This window comes from Mastigoproctus giganteus, chromosome 5 (assembly GCF_048544385.1).
Source record: "Mastigoproctus giganteus isolate SK-2022 chromosome 5, ASM4854438v1, whole genome shotgun sequence".
Taxonomy (NCBI): domain Eukaryota; kingdom Metazoa; phylum Arthropoda; class Arachnida; order Uropygi; family Thelyphonidae; genus Mastigoproctus; species Mastigoproctus giganteus.
This window is the reverse complement of record NC_143579.1, coordinates 60,109,036-60,129,239: the sequence shown is the minus strand read 5'-3', so window position 1 is coordinate 60,129,239 and position 20,204 is coordinate 60,109,036. Positions and strand designations below refer to the sequence as shown.

The window sequence follows — 20,204 nt, the reverse complement described above, 5'->3', positions numbered from 1 at the left end:
GACTTCAGGAAGTCAGTTTTAGATACAAGACATCAGTTTACCACTGACAGTTTTGTTTTCTAGTCTTACACAAAAGAACAGGAACTGAGTTTAAGAAAAAAAAAAAAAAAATTGCAATCTATATATATTTTTTTCTTCAGTAATCTAATTACCTGCAAATTTACCCTACATTATGCCTTTGTATAATAATTTTATTTTATATAACTAGTCTCCTTTATTTCACATAAGGGTTATCACATCGAACAGCATTTATAATTTATAAATTTTATATATTTTTTATTTTAATTACGAAAATCGAAAGTTGCTGTATTATTTCATCACTTTGACGAGGACAAATGCAAACTGTGTCACGCTACTCTTGTACTGCTAACTGGTACCCTTAGTTTTCCTGTTCCTTGTAGTCTGCAAGTGTTAGTACACACTCTTTGCTGTCCGAATAGCGTTAGGCAGTGTTGGTGAAGCGTGATTTTTGGAGGGCTTATGTAAGCAGAAAAAAAGTTTACTGAAGTGGTCAACTATATTTTCGAGAGTAGTTGTGCGTGTGTGTGTGTTTAGTGTATGGGAGGAAATTCAACTTCCAGCATGACTTCACCGATTGTTGTCTCGGCTTCTGCGAAACACACTGCTACGGTAACAACATTAAGCCTAATGATATTCAAACATTGTTATAAAATTAATGAATTAATTAGAGTACCATAATTTTCATTTAGAATTTGTCAGTAAACTAAGTTTGTGTGAGTAATTGTTTGTATATATTTTAATGGTTAGGTATATTGATTATATGTAATAGAAAGTGAACAATCAAGGTCGCATTTACCTGTAACCGGCCATTCACAGGTAATAGGTGCATGGGACTTTATCACACACAAGGTTTTACTGCTTTCAGTTTGTAGACCTTATACATGAGAATGTTGTAATTAATACTTAGGTATATAAAAAAAAAAAAAAAAAAGGAAGGAAGGTTTTTATGAAAATTAAATGGGCTCTGAGAAAGAATGAAAAATTTATCATGAAGTATTTTCAAATCAGATTTGTGTTCATTGGTTAGCAGCTATATATACGAAACTTCACCAGACTGCTTAGCATCTGGTGGGGGAACCTTTATTTTAAAGGCTTCGTTTTAAGTATAAAACTAAAATATTGCATATTTGGTTTGTAACTAACTAAAAAGGTGGTAATGGTTTAATTTACTTTTGTATAGATGTGGTTTAACAGTAAATAATTCATTATCACACATAACAACAGCATAATATTTTTTTATTAACAGCTGCTTTTAAACTGTGCTTCATTTCCCCCAGTGTTAGTTGAATTAACTTTATGCCAGTTACTCAGATAAAAGTAGTATTACTGATTGTTATATGAGGGCAGTGCCAACATGGAAGTCCAGAAATAGTTGCATCCAAGTAAACAAAATGAACTTTAATCTTTTCATGTTTAGAGAGAAAAAGTCAACAAAATGTTGGGACCTTCTATTTGGAGGGAAGATGGCTACTTTCACGTTTGCAACCAGGTGCAAGTCTTAACACTACCATGCTTATATGCAGGATTATGACAAGACTTCTCACCTCCTAGCTGAAAGCAAGAAAATGCTGCTCAAACATAGTCATGAGCAAAACCATTGAGTTTCTAAATATTCCTCACTTCATAGGGCAGTGGTTTTCAACTGGGATGCCACGGCACACTAGGGTGCCACAACAACGTTCTTGGGGTGCTGTGTAATTTGGTTTTAAATTACTTAAAGTTATTATTATTTATTTATTTATTATTATTTTTTTAAATTTATACATTTATTTCATTATAAAAAGGTGTTCGTTATCCATTGTACTGTATCTTTTTTAATTTTGTGGTGATCTATAATTGATCTTTATTTAATACCTCTACGTAAAGAATAAAATTATTATATAGGTATATATTAAAAGGTCGAAAACCACTGTCAGGTATTTATTTTGGCTTAGGGGTGCCGTAAAAATATTACTGGGACACTAAGGGCGCCGTGAACTGAGAAAGTTTGGGAACCTCTGTCATAGGGCTTTTTTCAATCACTATAAGCAAAAGCATGCCCAATTTTTTTTTTTTTTTTTAATCTACAATCAAAACTGCCTAGTTTGTAGTCACTTGATTTTCCCCTTTAGCATGAGCTTATACTCTATGGTAGCTATCCATTACATATATTGTTCATTCACCATAGCTTTAAATGGCGAATTCAGACAAACATTTGTTGGTTGCAGAATCAGTGTGAGTTCTCCAGGAATATAGGTAGATCTGTGTTTTATGCTTTTGAGGGCATTTTTCACTTCTGTTCTGTGCCCCTATAGGCTCTCTAAAATAAGCATTCTGTTAATGTTGTATTTTATAATAGTAGCAGTGGTTTAATAGCACCGTTGTTGATTCTGCCACATGTTTGATCCAATCTGGAACCAGAGCATTCTCCATAAACCCCGATTCTTATACTTTAGATCAGCATTTCCCAAACTGGGGTCTGTGTACCCCTGGGGGTTCGCAGACCATAATGAGTGAATGACTCATTACTCACTCTGTCCACCCATTGCACCCTTTCCGTCCTCTTCCACACCCACATCTCGATAGCTAGCCGTCATCTCCTCTTTCCCAGTGTCCTCGTCTCAGAGACATATAGTACAACAGTCCATATTAATGTTTTTACCATTTGCTTTCTTAACTCATTGAAATTTCTTCTCAATAGTTCTTTTCTCTTACTAAATGTCTCTTTGCCCATTACAATTCTTGATTTTAATTTTTCCAGGCTTTTTCCATTTTCTGTCATTATGCTTCCCAAGTATCAGTATCTGTCCTAATATTATTACACCTAATGCTATATTGATTCTTCTTCTTCCTGGCCACTTTGAAATTGACATTACCTTGGTTTTATTGCTGTTAATCTTAATATTGTACTCCTTTATTATGCTGTTCAAGATGTCCAAGGAGCTCTGTAATTCTTCATTATTAGCAATCAATATCTAGTCATCTGCAAATCATATTGTCTTTATCTTCTCTCCTATTTTTACACCTCCTTTCTGCTCTTTTTTGAACTCTTTCATCAGTGCTTCTGCATATGAATCAAATAGCATGGGAAACATGGAACATCCTTGCCTTACACCCCTACCAATGGGAAATCAGGGAATATTTTAAAGAAAATAGAGCAGAGGAAGCATTCCAAAAGATTCTTGGTTCAGCTAATAATATGGCTACTATCATTGGCATTGACGCTTCGTTTCCAGAAGCAAGCACTGTAAGGAAAGATTGAAAAGATGTCATTTCGATTATGAAAGTAGAGGAAGCTATTCAGGATCCGAAACAAAATTTCAAAATTCTAGGGGGTCTGCGAAACGGTGGTCGACCATATATATATGCACATGTTATATATAGGGGTCCGCAAACTTTTTTTTTTTTGATTTTTAAAAGGGTCTGTAGATCTTAGTAGTTTGGGAACCACTGCTTTAGATGATCATAACTTAACGTCAACTTTTGGTAGGTCAAATTTTCTGCTCTATGCCATGATGCACATTAAAGTGCACTGTTGTTTCTCATTGCTACAATTTCTTACAATAACTCTTCTCACCCATAGTATTCGCTGTTGTTTTGAGGTGAATTTTAAAATACATATGTTCGATCAGCATTACTAAGGGAAATAATGTACAAATGCTGCTGCTGCTGCACGTTGAGAACATAGTGTTGGAAACATTTTCTCTTCGTGGACATCTGGAAGTCACTGGGAGAGAGTTTACTTATTTTTCTTCTAATTGATGAATCGTTGAAAAAAATAGACAAAGACAAAAAAATCCTCAACACCCATTCCCATTTTGTCTTGAATTCCTGGATTCCAGTTCTTTTTTCTTTCTTCAGTCTCTTATATGACTTTTGTTGATGTATTTTCTACTAGCAAGATTTCCAATTTTTTCTGCTCCTTATATTAAATTCATGAATAAGTTCATACAAATTTTTGTTTGCACTTTTTTTTAATACAAAAAAGTGTGTAGAGGTATTCAAGAAAGTACAGTAAATAAAATAAACTATTACAGTATACTTTCAAAATAATGGCACCCCAAATGACAGAACATTTGAGCTAATGGGACATTGAAATCAGATGTTTACATACAGTAGACATCTTTCAGTGCCAAAAAAATAAAATGGCAAGTAAAATGATGTATTTGTTTACATTTGTCATTTTGAAAGTCAATTCTGTACTAATATCACACGGATTATGCTGCTATTTTACATTTTTTTAAAATTAAAAACCTCTCACTATAGCTCCTAAAATTAATAACAGAGAAGAAAAGAACAACAACAACATTATAGCTTGGTAACAAACTTGATATAATCCAAACTATTACATTAGAGTCACCTGGAAAGTTAATTCATATCACATGTGTATTGCATCTGTAAATTGTGTTCTCTGGTTGATTTGCCTGTTTTGCTGGGTGAAAAACCCTCATTTCTGGGGGGGAAAACCTTTCTATCTACGACAGAGACCAGCACATTCAGCCACAGAGTAAAAAAAGCCCATAGAAGTTCTTCGCATCATCAATGGGATTCAAACCTGGTCCTTTTCCACCCGGTATGGGAAGGACAGTGACGATAGCACTGTGCTACGCATGCAGACTAAACTTGATATAACAAAGAAAATAGAATGAGGCGTAACATAGCTGGAGTGTATTAATGGCCAAATATAGTAATAGTAAAGGCATGTGCTGCAAGGAAGCAAGCTTATGTAGAATCAGCCAAAAGAAAAAAAAAACATTTCACATATCCATTCTCTCTAAACGTTTGTCTAGTTCCTCCTTGAATTTATTTAAGCTATCAACTTCCACAAAAACAGATGGAATTTTGTTCCAGCAATCAACTACCCGCTGGCTAAAGGCAAATTTCTGCACATTTATTTTATAATTGTCTTTTTTCAATTTGAATTTATTCCCCACCTCTGGTTCATAATCAGAGCAAGAGGAAGAATCCAATCAGAATTGACCCTGCTCAACCCATTCAAGGCCTTATACACCTCAAGCAGATCACCTTGTAGGTGCCTAGTATCCAGACGCTGCAATTTGCAGAATTTAATCCTTTCTTTGTAAGACCACCCCTTCATTCCCCTCACCAGTCTCATTGCCCTTCTCTGTACTTGCTCAAATGACACATCTTTCCTAAAATGAGGCCTCCAGACCTGTATGCAGTGCTTAAGGCATACCTGACCATTACCTTATACAAAGGGATAATTGCCTCCTTTTCCCTATTGGAAAAATTCCTGTATATCATTTGACAGTACCTCATGACCTGCTCTGCACTGCTCTGAAAATTTCATATCTGACTGCACAATTACTCCCAGGTCTTTTTCATTTTCTACCACCGTAAGTGTTGGTAAACCCATATAGTTGGTACATTTCTCTGGGGTTAGTTCTACCCATATGCAGTACTTTTCATTTGTCGATGTTAAACTTCAGTTGCCACTTCTCAGTCCATCTGCCTAACATTTCTAGACCCTGTTGCAGTAGCACACTGCCATTACTGTCATTAACAACCCTGCCAACCTTTGTATCATCTGCAAACTTCGACATTAAGCCTGATATACCTTCATCAGTATCATCAATAAATATATAAAACAACAGTGGGCCCAACACCGAATCCTGGGGGACTCCACTAATAACTTTAATCCACGAAGAGCAGCATCCATTGATTACTACTCTCTGGCTTCTCCCACTCAACCACCCTTTTATCCATTGTAGGCAACTTCTCCTTAATACCATACTGCTTCAATTTGTACAGTAGTCTTCCATGTGCAACAGTGTCAAAAGCTTTTCTGAAATCAAGTATATGATATCAAAATTATTTTTTTGCATCCAGTACCTTTGTAACCACATCATAGTATGCAATCAAATTTGCCAAATAAGACTCCCTTAACAAACCCATGCCGTGTCTGAATTGTTACTGCAGCCTTGTCTAGATGATCCTGCAATGCATCTTTAACCAGTGACTCCATTATTTTCCTCGGAACAGAAGTTAAACTAACTGGTCTGTAATTACTCGTGTTACCCTCAGAACCCCTTTGTGAATTGGGGATACATTTGCACATCTCCAGACCGTAGGGACTTCCTCTGAGTCAAAGGATATAACATTGGATTGTCAACATGTATATGTTTTTTATGTGCAGTTAATAAAATTGCATTCTTAATCTCTCCATTTCTTATTAAGCCTCATTATTTCTGCATTAAATATATTAAAAATAAAATTTTCTAGATAACAGAAAAATCGAAATAACAGCACCTGGAATCCCCGAAGGTGCCATTATTCTGAAAGTCTACTGTAATATCAGATTTCATGAAGTCCTGTAAAGAGATTCTAAATTCATTATTTCAGTCAATACTTAATTCATTCACCAGATTCATAGCTGCATCAATAAAAATTAACAAACCTGTTGAAATGGTAACATAGAACAGGATAACTTCTAAGAGATTGGTAGGGGGTTGAATCTTCCATTATTTAAAGTGTCCAAGTTGCTAATAAAGTGATCCAACTCAGTACAACCCAGAACATTTTCATAAAGCACTCTGAAAACTGATACTTCCATATGGTCGAGATGGAGACAAAACCAAGATGGATTCTCAATTGGAATCTAAAGTACCGTATTTCCTCATGTATAAGACGCACCTTTTTTCGAAAAATTTGGGGTCTAAAAACTGGGTGCGTCTTATACAGTGATTGTAGATTTTTTTTACTTGCATTTCCCGCTTTTTCGCGCTTGTTGTCTTTGCGTTCATTGTTTTGCACTTGTTACCGGTATATTTAGGTTACGTTTTGCCACGTTCTGCCCAGAAATGGCTCAGAAAAGACTTTCGTACAGTGCTGAATTCAAGTTAAAAGTGATCCAGTTTGCAAAAGTGAATGGAAATCATTCTGCTGAACGTAAGTTTGGTCCTCCAACTGAGAAAACAATCCGAGACTGGCTACGGGAAGAAGAAACCCTACTGAAAACGCCATGGCAGAAGAAGGCCATTAGAGGCAAGTCAGCAAAATGGCCTGATTTAGAGAGGGAATTGAAGATATGGATTGAGGAGCAAAGGGCAATTGGAATTCCTGTGTCCACGAAGATGGTTCAGCATGAGGCAAGAAAAATTGCTAATGAAAAAGAAGTTACTGATTTCAAAAGAGGACATAATTGATGATTCAGGTTTATGAAACGGAATGGACTAAGTATGCATACATGCACCAGACTTGCCCAAAAGATGCCTGAAAGCTATGAGCAGAAGGTCCTTGAATTTCATCATTTTGTCATTCAATGTCGGAAGACACATCAGTTTGAGTTGGGACAGATTGCAAATATGGACAAAGTCCCCCTTCAATTTGATGTCCCAAGTAACAGAACTGTTGATAAGAAGGGAGTGAAAACTGTAACTGTGAAGACAAGTGGACATGAAAAGAGCCATTATACAGTTGTTCTAGTTTGTTATGCCAACGGAACCAAGCTGCCTCCTATGCTGATTTTCAAACGCAAAACAATGCCAAAGGAAGACATTCCTCGAGGAGTGATTGTCCATGTTCATGACAAGGGTTGGATGGATCAGGATGGGATGAAGATCTGGTTTGAGAAGGTTTGGAGCAGGAGACCAGGTGGGCTCTTACGCGAACCTGCCCTATTGGTGCTTGATCAGTTCAGGGCACACATAACAAAAATACAAAGAAGATTGCTGCAGAGCAAAAAAAAAAACTTACCATCATACCTGGAGGCTTGACATCCCAGCTCCAACCACTTGATGTCAGCATTAACAAACCCTTCAAAGCTGCCATGAGAGACGAATGGAACCAATGGATGAAGTCTTCTGGGTACAATTTGACACCAGCAGGAAGAGTGAAGAAACCAACTATAGGAGAAGTTTGTACCTGGGTGAAAAGATCCTGGGATAATATCAAGACTGAGATCGTTGTCAAGTCATTTAAGAAGTGTGGCATTTCATATGCCATAGATGGAACTGAGGACGAGGCAATATATGAAGACAGTGATTCGTCATCAGACACAGATGAGGATAAGCTAATGGATGGGAGTTTTGACAGTGATGAGTTGTATGAATTTTATGATGAATAAAACTTGAGTTCAATAACTTTATGTAATACATTTTTTTTTCAAATTTCGGGCCCCAAAATTAAGGTGCGTCTTATACATGGGGAAATACGGTAGGTATAAGGTAAGCTAGTTTGCAGTATACCACTTCCTGCTCCAAAACTCACATTCCACATTTGGTTGTAGATTGGTTATTTTTGAAGAGCTAAATATGTGCTACAGGATGTCTATGAGAAAAATATTTATTTTGCAGGCCTTTAAAGGACGTTCAAAATGGTTTCCATGTGCATACAAAAAGGGTTCCTTGCATTTTGTGTGTTTGCAAAGACTCAAGTCTGCCTCCCTTATTTTGTTAATTACATTGAGTATCCACTTTATTAGGCACACCTACCTAATAGCAGCTGAAATAACATGACGGAAAAGAAGTTCTTGGTGGACCTCATAATTGTAGCAAAGTCCACATGTGTAGAGTTTTACTCTCCAATAAAGAAAAAAACAAGAATGTGATATATGTTCTACGTATAGTGAGGTACACTTACTAATAGCACTCCTTTATCAAAGGATAGTCAACACGGAAAGAGGTTACAGCAATGAAGAATATGCACACATGCACTTCATGTATGGTAAAGCCAATGGCAGTGCACTCAAGGCTGCACATTTGTACTAAGAAGCATTTCCCTGCCGAAGGCAGCCCAACAGGTGCACATTCATCAGGGTACATCAATGCCTTAAAGAACATGGGTGCAGGCCCAGAAGCATAACACCTGATGTTGAGGAAAGGGTGTTAGAAAGAATAGAACAAATTCCAGGAATTTCAACAAGGAGGGTTGCTCTGCAAGAGCATGTACCAAGTCATAGCAGTGTCTGTGAATATTACATTAGCATTAGCATTAGTAGAGACATGTGATGCAAGAAAGCAAGCTTATGCAGCATCAGCCAAAAAAAAAAAAAAAAAACCCACTTCCACTTCACCCCTCCGTTCATTCGAAATACCTGTCCAGCTGAGCCTTAAATTTATTTAGGCTATCAACTTCCACGACAAGGGATGGAAGTCTGTTCCATCGACCAACTACCCACTGGCTAAAGGCAAATTTCCGCACGTCTATCCTACATCTGTCTTTCCTCAATTTGAATTTATGCCCTCTCAGGTGATTATTCTGAGCAAGAGGAAGAATCCCATCAGCATTGAGCATGCTCAAACCATTCAAGGCTTTATACACCTCTATCAGATCACCTCGCTGGTGCCTAGTCTCCAGACACTGTAATTTTCAAAAACTTAAGCCTTTCTTTGCAAGAGTACCCCTTTGTTCCTTTGTTCCATTCACTAATCTTGTTGCCCTTCTCTGTACGCGTTCCAGCAGCACTACATCTTTCTTGAAATGAGGCCTCCAGACCTGTATACAGTACTCAAGGTGTGGCCTGACTTGCCTTATACAAGGGAATAATCACCTCCCTGTCCCTGCTAGCAAAATTCCTATATATCATTGACAAGACTCCATGACCTGCCGTGGCAGCCTGTCTGCACTGCTCAGCAAACTTCATATTTGACTGCACAATTACCCCCAGGTCTTTTTCACTTTCCACTTCCATGAGTGTAGTACCACACAGTTGGTACGTTTCTCTTGGGTTATTGCTACCCATGTGCAGTACTTCGCATCTGTCAATGTTAAACTTCAGTTGCCACTTCTCAGCCCATTTACCCAACTTGTCTAGATCCAGTTGGAGTAGCATACTCCCTTTACCGTCATTAACAACCTTGCCAACCTTTGTATCATCTGCAAACTTGGACATTTATCCTGATATGCCTTCATCAATATCATTGATGAATACACAAAACAACAACGGGGTCCAGCACCGAACCCTGGGGAAATCCACTGATGACATTTGTCCATGAAGAGCAGTGTCCATTGATTACCACTCTCAGTCGTCTCCCACTCAACCATCCCTTTATCCATTGTAGAAACTTACCCTTAATGCCATACCTCTCCAATTTGTACAGCAATCTTCCACGTGCAACAGTATCAAAAGCTTTCCTGAAATCCAAGTATATGATATCAAAATTATTTTTGACATTCAGTTCCTTTGTGACCACATCATAGTATCCAATCAAATTGGTCAGACAAGACCTCCTTTTAACAAACTCATGCTGTTTCTTAAATATTACTGCAGTCTTATTTAGATGATCATGTAATGCTTCTTTAACCAGTGACTCCATTATTTTCCCCGGAACACAAGTTAAACTAACAGGTCTATAATTACTTGTGTCACCTTTTGAACCCCCTTTGTGAATTGGGGTCACATTTGCACACCTCCAGTCCATGGGGACCTCCTCTGAGTCCAAGGAAGCTCTCATAATTATGGCTAAGGTTTGCTTACTTCCTTTGCTGCCTCCTTTAATATAACTGGATGTATCCTGTCCACCTGAGGTACCTTCCTTATGTTTAACTTCAACAATTTCTTCTCCACTTTGCTCTCAATTATTACAAAATCACTTAGCTCCCTGTTAGAGTTTGATAAACTTCTGGCATTCCCCTCATTGAATAACTCCTCATGTGTGAATGTAGATGCAAAATACTCATTCAGTTTATCAGCTACCTGAGCTTGATCATCAATCGTCAACCCATCTATGTTAAGTGGGCCAATCTGATTCATCCCTTTCCTTCTAGAGTTTACGTAAGTAAAGAACTTTTTGCTGTTTTTCTTTGCATCCTTTGCCAAAGATTTCTCGTAATCTGCCTTTGTGATTTGATTACAGACAAGCTTATATCTGCCTTTGTGATTTGATTACAGACAAGCTTATATCTGCCATAGCCTCTGTGTGACCTGATAAATTTATATACATCCCATACATTTTTTTTCTCTGCCACGAGCCTCATTAATTCATCTGACATCCATTTATACCTGAACCTTGAACAGTATTTCTTAGTTGGAACGAAAAGCCTAGTAGCCTCTAAGATTAATTCCTTGAAGGCTTCCCTTAGAATTCAACATTGGTAACATCTTCAGTTCATCCCACTGTACAGAATTTAAAAACTGTTTGAGATCCCTGTAGCCACCTTTTTGAAAGCAAAGGCCCTTCCCTTTAGTCTTGATGGTAGTTACATCTTTAAGTAATTCCCATATCAGTACATTGTGATTACTATCACTCAGTGGTTCCTTTATATGCAAATTCTTAATGTATGAATAATCACTGCTGATAATCAGATCAAGAGTATTACTACCTCTGGTTGACTCTCGAACATGCTGCTGTAGAAAACAGTCATCCAATAAATTCAAAAAAGTCTTGCTAGTGTGCAAGTGACCAATCCACAAGTTCCAGTCAATATCTGGAAAGTTAAAATCCCCCATTATCAGACATTCTGATTTACTGACCCACTCTTTTTCTCTGCACAATTGCTCATTATACTCATAAGATTCATTAGGCCTATAACACACACCCACTCTAATTTTTCCTTTCCCAGTGCTTATGTCACACCAAACAGACTCAACATTGCATTGTCCTCCAACATCAGTTGGATGTACTTCCTTAGATTTTATGTGTTTCTTGACTAACAGCATAACCCCTCCTCCCTTCCTGCCCTGTCTATCCTTTCTGTACACATTGTACTCCCTAAATTCCAATTCTGCACTACTTTATATCTGTGTGACACCACGTCTCTGATATCCCAACAATATCTGCCTTTCATGTCTTGACTAGCACTTCAAGCCATCAAATTTATTAACTATACTCCTGGCATTGGTGTACATGCAAGTATATATGCACCTGTTTCTACTCTTAGTTACCCTAACACAGCCTATGTATTTATTCGTTCCACTATGACTCCTGGAAATCTCCATTGCCTTGCTTTCAATGCTGCTGCTCATTCCAATAGAAGCAGTTTAAGAATCACTTTTGCCTCTGCCAGCATCCACTGTTAACCTTTTAATGTGTGTATCCCCCCAAGCTAGCGGTTTTCTGACCCACCTGTCGATAGCATCAGCAAATATTCTTGCATCCTTTCTATTTAAGTATAACCCATCCCTGTAGAAGCAGTCTCTTCTGTCAACAAGCACAGACCAGGCTGAAAAAAATTCTACCCCTTGAGTCTTGCACAATCTCTCCAGGGTCGAATTGATCAACAAGGCTCTCATCATATACTTCCTCCTCTTGTGTCTGGGCAGAATTGCAGACACTTTCACATTCAATCCTAACTTGCGACTTTTTTTTTTTTTCAACATTGACCTGTACTTGTTGAGTAAATCTGTAGATCTCTTACTATTAATGTCATTAGTTCCAACATGTACAACAATATCACCCTTTGTGCCCCTAAAAGATGACATCTCCTCTACGTCATAAACTTTTGCCCCAAGCAGACATACCCTGGTCCTGTTCCACCTATCCTTCTTGCATAGTATATTTCCCATCTCCCTGACAATAGAGTCACCTACAATAACTAGTTCCTTTGGGACCAGCACATTCTGTCTTGGAGATTGTCTCTGTGTTGCTTGATGCACAGGAGGAGTCAGCTCTGCTGTTGAGCTGGGCAGCTGAGAACTTGATGGGCCCTCATTAATTTCTTTGAGGGCATTTACCCTACACCTCAAGCTCTCATAGATGCCCATCAGAACACTGAGTTGGTGCCTAATTTTTTGACACTCTAGGCATCTAGCACCCACAAAAATATCCTCCTTGGCTAGATCATATCCCATTTTAGAAAGTTCAGCAAACATTTCACTTTTCGCACATTTTTTGAGACTGCGATATGTTAGAGAATCGCCCCCTTCGTTTCTCCCCAGAGTCACAGTACTCTCGCTAGTCTGCGATCTTTGCTTCGCTGCTCTAGTCTGGATCATGATTTCTGTTTAAATACAGTTTAATTAACAATGGAATTTAATGAGATTAATAAATATTTTTGATTAATTGATAATACTGTACTAAGCTAACAGATTCCTAATATTGTGCTTCGATCGCCATATCGATTACAATATGGCAGCTAGTTCAACAATATTGGCGCCAACACTGGGAGTCGTAACTTCCAAAAATCACTAGTTAAATTCAAAACAAGAAGCTAACGAATGCTACTAAACCTATTTAATACCTTTGTAAAACACAATCTAGTATGTTAATTAACGAAGAATACTGTAAAAGTTGGTCAGTAAAAAGATGCTGACTGGTTGTATCATGAGTTTGGACTGCTTTGGAAGAGACCAGGAATTATAAAAGCCAATTCAGTTCTCAGTGCCCATAGGAAATATCTAAAAGACATGAAACAGAACATCTCTTGAGACAGAGAGTGGAGAGATTCCATTAGAGATTAGTCATTAATTAGCCTAACTGCTCTTTTTTGAATGGAATCTGAAAGCCTGAAGGAGGTTTTGGGGACACTGCCTCAGATGTGGGAACAATATTCCATGGTAGGGTGGATTTGTGATTTTAACAGAGTGAATAGCTGTATGGAAGAAAAGTAATGCCAAAAGCGAAAGAGAAAACCCAGTTTTTTTAGATGCAGAGGAAGCAATATTTGTAATCTGCTTATGCCAAGAGAGATTAGAAGTCAGGGTAATCCCAATAGATATATAACACAAGATATGATAGGACTGAGTTTTAGAAGGATTGAAATAAATTAAGTTATTTGTGCTCCACTGTAGATTTACCTGGAGATCAGCATTTAAATAATTGGTAGTGGATATTTGAGAAGTTGAAGTTGTTTTTGCAGGACAAGTTTTCTCAAACCCGAAGGTGAAATGCAATGGGCTGTCATCAGCAAAACTGCGAATAGGATTTCTGGTTAATGGAAGAAGGTTATTAATATACAAGACGAAAGAAGTGGGAGAAATAACTGAACTTTGGTAAACACCAGCATTAGTGAAGAAGTTAGAAGACAGTGAGCAGTCAGAGAGAAAACTGGATACCCAGTTACAAAAAACAGTTGGCAAACCATAAGATGGAAGCTTATTTAGAACACCTTTATGCCAAATACAATCAAAAGCCTATGAAATATCGAGAACAACTGCTTGAGTTTTCACTAAACATTTTCCATTGAATTTGTCCACAGATGAGTAACATAAGCCAGAATATCACCAGTGGATTGACACTGATGGAATCCATATTGGTGATTATTGATCAGATGGAAGGTTTCTAGATAGTTTAAGGTGGTAAAATTGATTAGTAGATTAGTAAATAGCAGTAAATTGATTTCTGAATTACTTTAGAAAGAGTAGAAGTAAGTGCAATGGGACGATAATTGGATGGGAGAGAATTGTCATCCTTTTTAGGAACTGGCTGGATATGCAAAAATTTCCAAACAGAAGGGAAACCTTTGGAATAAGAAAGAGAAAAAAGGTGACACAGAACAGGAGTAAGTTCAGGAGCACAGTTTTTGAGAACAAGTGGAGAAATACCACCAGAACCTGGAGCTTTCATAGCATTGAGATTGTTCAAAATCTTTCTGACATCCTTTTGACAAGCAACCACAGGAGGCACTGAATGGAGTGTACTGGAAATTGTAGGTGGTTTACCAAGATCATTAATACACGAGTTAGAAGAAAAGTAGGATGATAGCAAGTCGCTCTTATCTTTGGCTGAAGTGGTAATAGAACCATCTGGTTTTGACAGAGATGGGCAAAAGTTGCAGCCAATAACTTTGGAAAGAGACCAAAATGCTCAACTACCATTTGGATAAGAAGCAAGTTTTATACTCTTGCCAGGACTGAATAGTAACTGTTTTATAATTGTTGCGAGCTTTGGTGTAAGCAGAAAATGAACATGGTGATTTGGATACAAGCCAATTGCGATATGCAACATTCTAACCTTGAACAGCCTTAGCATGTTTATTGGAAAACCAAGGTTTAGCTAAAGGACAAGATTTTTAGGTGGAGTGTGGAATAAAGGATTTCATTCCTACAAGAATAATTTTACTGACACAATCTGAGCAAATATTGACATTAGAAGATTTGAAACATTAATCTGACCAATTAAAAGAAGAAAAGAATTCTTGCATTCTTGTAGTGCCAAACAACACGAGGCTGAGAATGGCTACAAGAGAAAGGCTCCAGTGGAGAAGAGACCATCACCAAGTTGTGATCTGAGGTACTTAGAGGACCACTCATCTCTACTGTGTACTTGGAAGGGTTGTTTGTGAGAAAAAGATCAAGTGTTAATATCACTCCTATTCTGGTAGATAGATGAACAATCTGTGCGAGGTCATTAGTAATTGCAAACTCCTCAACGTCTCGACCAGCTGGGTCCATATGACTAGAAAATAGAGCCAGCTGGAGTTGTGAACATTAAAATCACCAAGGAAAATTACCTCACTGTTACGAAAGTTGGACTGAACAAAGTCAAGTTTCAATGAGAAGAAGTCCAAGTGACTAGTGGAGTTAAAAGAAAAATAAAGGCAACAGATGAATTTGACAGAATGTGGTAGAGAGATTTTAAGCCAGAGAAGATCAAAAAGAGGAGATTCCAAATTACTGTGTCCCTGATAGGGAATATTAGAACGGACGTATGCCTAAGTACCACCTGTGAAGCTAACAGAATCATACAGCGAATAATTCTGACAACTGAGATGAGCAGTGGTTGAATCAACCTATAACTGGGAGTCTGTCAGAAAGAATACATGGGGTTTGGCAGACTGTAAGTGGAACTGAGACCACATATATTTGTGAAATGAAAGAGGAAGTGTTTGGGAGGTTTAGATCTTTTTGCAGATAAGTTTCTTCTATTAGTTTGGCAATTCATTATGTATTCAGTAGTAAGAAAAGGTGGGAGGGCATGCTGTATGAAGTAATAAATTCTTGGATATGGCATACACGTGGCAAGATATACCCAGCTCCTTGACATAACATGGCCTTGACAGTGCCCCATGCATACACACTACCCGGACCTTCTCCAGTTACAATCTGGCAGAGTGGAGGCAGTGAGCTTATACACTAGCTGATCCAGAAATCTCCTAGAGAGTTACCAAGAGGTTCATTCCAGTGGACCATCTAGCAGCCGGCCTGCCGTTTTAGAGCTGTACCATCGAAATGTAAGGAAGATTGGATCGTGCCATGATCTCCATCATAACCTCAAAAGACATCAATTATACTGCATGATGGAAGAGATGGGTGGGTTGCCCTGGGGACTAAAACATTGGTTCCACCACTCCAAGCCTCTACTAAGCAAAGTGGTGGTGTTGCACCAGTTGATGAGAGTCATCTACCACCTACTATTGCTTGGGAACACTGAAGGACAGTATTCCTCTGTGGTGTGGGCCACTCCCTGACCCCTACTTACATTGGTTCGTACCTGGGTGGTCACCTTCAGAATGCTGGGTACCGTATTTCAGGACTTGCACATAAGGGTTATACCCAGAGTTACCAACAGTCACACCATCATGAAGGGCCAAGCAGAGGTGTCATAGGCCAACTGGACTTCGCCTAAATTAGGTCCGCTTGACCCGGGTGCCACCTGAATATCAGTTCCATCAGCATTTTAGACTCCCAGGTAGCAAGCTCATCTTGGCATACCTGAATGAATGCCTGTGACAGCCTCAAGGTCTCAAGGTACGGAAAAATTTTATTACTAACAATTAATGCAGGCTTGTTATTTTAAAAATGGGCATGCCCTCCCACCTTTTCTTACTACCGAATACATAATGAATTTTCAAACTAATAGAAGAAACTTATCCGCAATGGACAGTGCCATGGTTGCAGGATTAATGTTTAGTGGTTAATTAATTCAGTGGTTCATTTAATTAGTAAATTTCCTTATTTAACATTTACCACATCATTCATTTTTCTGTTAAAAAAAATCAAAGAATTGTTTTAAAAAAAAAAGAAAATAACCACATCTGAATATTTTTCAGATATGGTTATTTTCTTTTTTCTTTTTTCTTTTTTCTTTTTTTTTTTTTTTTTTTTTTTTCAAACTATTTTTTGATTTCCAGATGTGTTTTATTTTCCTTACTATAATAAAAACACACACACAAAACTAATTTATCCACACACAAAACTAGTTTTGCAAATTACAGTGTCTGGAAACTAGGCACCAGCGAGGTGATCTGATAGAGGTGTATAAAGCCTTGAATGGTTTAAGCATGCTCAATGCTGATGGGATTCTTCCTCTAGCTCAGAAAAATCACCTGAGAGGGCATAAATTCAAATTGAGGAAAGACAGATGTAGGATAGACGTGCGGAAATTTGCCTTTAGCCAGCGGGTGGTTGGTTGGTGGAACAGACTTCCATCCCTTGTGGTGGAGGTTGATAGCCTAAATAAGTTTAAGGCTCAGCTGGACAGGTATTTTGAACGAACAGAGGGGTGAAGTGGAAGTGGGTTTTTTTTTTTTTTTTTTTTTTGGCTGATGCTGCATAAGCTTGCTTTCTTGCATCAAATGCCTCTACTAATGCTAATGCTAATGCTAATCCATTGCTTTTCAGCTCAGCTGTTCATCTTATCATTCTACTTATAATATCTTGATCTAGTCATTTGGACAAATGCATCAGTTACTTAATTTCATATTAAAAATTAACTCATTAAATTCTAATTAATATCATTTGATTCCTATTTGAGACTTTTCAAAAGTATATATAATTTCTCTTTGTAGTACAGAACTCAAAGCTAATATGAACAAACATATATTCAAGAAAAGTTTTGATAATGTATAATATTAAATTCTTTAAAATGTATATAATATAAGCATTAAAATTAAAATTTTATTACCAACAGAATGAAAGAAAAGAAACGAATAGAATTTGTACATATCTTTAGTAGCAGAATATATCTAACAGGCATATATTCTACCACCACAACAAAAACACATAAAATTTGCCCTGCAAGTTGGCTATAGACTCCAGAACAGTGAAAAAAAAAAAAAAAACAGCTAAGCATAAGAGAAATTCAAGTTACAGGTTGGACAATGAAGAAAAACCTTGAAGAGATGATTCATCAGAAGAGAAAGATACTCGCATAACCAAATTTCTGGAGATGTAAAGACCTGAGAAGAAGAATAACACAATTGACCCCAGTTCTTTTGTGACTGCATCATAGTATCCAATCAAATTGGTCAGGCAAGACTTTCCCTTAACAAAACCATGCTGTGTCCTACCTGTAACTGAAGTCTTGTCTAGATGATCCTGCAGTGCTTCTTTAACCAGTGCCTCCATTAATTTTCCTGGAACAGAAGTTAAACTCACAGGTCTATAATTACTTGTGTCGCACTTTGATCTTCCCTTATGAATTGGCATCACATTTGCACATCTCCAGTCTATGGGTACCTCCCCTGAGTCCAAGGAAGCTCTCATAATTATGGCTAAGAGTTTGCTTACTTCCTTTGCTGCCTCCTTTAATATAACTGGATAGATCCCATCCGCCCCAGGTGCCTTTCTTGTGTTTAACTTCAACAATTTCTCCTCCACTTTACTCTCAGTTATTACAAGATTATCTAGCTTACTGCCAGAGTTGAATACACCTCTGGCATTCCCCTCAGTGAATAACTCCTCATGTGTGAATGTTGATGCAAAATATTCATTTAGTTTGTTAGCTACCTGAGTACCACCTGTGATCATCACAGGTGGTACTCAGGTAGTACTCAGGTGGTACATAGGGTCATCAATGGTTGAACCATCGATATCAAGTGGACCAATCTGACCCCTTCCTTCTAGAGTTTACATAAGTAAAGAACTCTTTGATGTTTTTCTTTGCATCCTTTGCCAAAGATTTCTCGTAATCTGCCTTCGCCTGCCTAACCTCCTTTGTAACTTGGTTACAGACCAGCTTATATCTATCATAGGCTTCTGTGTCACATCTTAATTTATATGGGTCCCATGCATTTTTCTTCTCTGCCATATGTCTCATTAGTTCATCTGACATCCATTTAGGCCTAAACCTTGAACAATATTTCTTAGTTGGTAAGTAAAGCCTAGTAGCTTCCAAGATAAGTTCTTTGAATGCTTCCCATTTTGAATTTGCTGTTGGTAACATCATCAGTTGGTCCCACTGTATAGAATTTAAATATTGTCTCAGTCCATCGTAGTCGCCTTTATGAAAGCAATAACCCTTCCCTTTACCCCTAATGGTAGTTACCTCTTTGAGTAAATCCCACTTCAGCACACTGTGATCACTGCCACCCAGTGGTTCCTTTATCTGTAGATTCTTAATGCATGAAGAATCACTACTGATAATCAAATCAAGAGTATTACTCCCTCTAGTTGCCTCTTGAACATGCTGATGTAGAAAACAATCATCCAATAAATCCACAAAAGCCTTGCTAGTGTGTGAGTGACCAACCCACAAATTCCAGTCAATATCTGGGAAATTAAAATCCCCCATTATAAGACTCTCCAATTTACTGGCCCACTGTACTTTCCCGTACAGTTTCTTATTATACTCATCAGAGTCATTAGGCCTATAGCACACTCCTACTCTCAATTTTGACCTTCCAATGCTTATGTCACACCAAACTGACTCGACACTGCACTGTCCAGCGATGTTGACTGGCTTCACTTCCTTGGATTTTGATTTTTGATTTTCAATTCTTGAAAACTTGCAGTATCAACCCCAGAAACGTTGTTATTCAGACCTGCATTGTCTAAAACTTATCTCTGAGTACCTTTGGGTGTTTCCCTTTAATTTCAGCAGTCCCCCATAAGAAATTCTGGAGGAGCTAAATCTGTCAACCAGATGCCCACAATATACCGGCCACATTTTAGGTTTGTAGTGTCATGCCCAGTTGTGTCTTGATATTGGCAGTAGTTGCTTTCATTATCTGAGTTGAATCTATTTCACATCATCTGAGGTATATCTAATACATTTTCTGTACATTGTATTTTCAAGAATTTGTTATGGAGATATTAGTGAGTTTGTGAGTTCTTGAGTGGTATACAGGATTTACTACTTGAAATCCAATAACAATCATTTTGAAAGACCAAGTCAGTTTGGTAATCGTAACATAAAAGAAGTGAGTAATACTGATATATATGGGATTCTGGAAATTTAAAATTATCTTCCTTGGCAGCTTTACCAAACATTAAGTATTATAATAAGTTTTCTGAAATATGAGCTACTCATATCTCTACTGTTATTAGATACGTTCACTAAGACTTCCAAAAGTTACTGTTAGCCATTAGCCAGCGAAACAAAGCTGTTCAGCATGATTAGATGCTTTTGCTTGCCTGGCATCTA

At 37.7% G+C, this 20,204-nt stretch overlaps 1 protein-coding gene across 1 annotated transcript in view; it reads left to right on the top strand.

The window, feature by feature from the left end:
• The first annotated feature begins 334 nt into the window (after window positions 1–334).
• The window catches only part of Apt1 (Acyl-protein thioesterase 1), a 112,376-nt gene continuing 92,506 nt past the window's right edge, over window positions 335–20,204 (top strand). Inside the window, exon 1 of the mRNA XM_090373241.1 lies at window positions 335–630. Coding sequence (XP_090229367.1) covers window positions 559–630 — 72 coding nt within the window. The 5' untranslated portion in view covers window positions 335–558. The remainder of the gene's footprint in view (window positions 631–20,204) is intronic.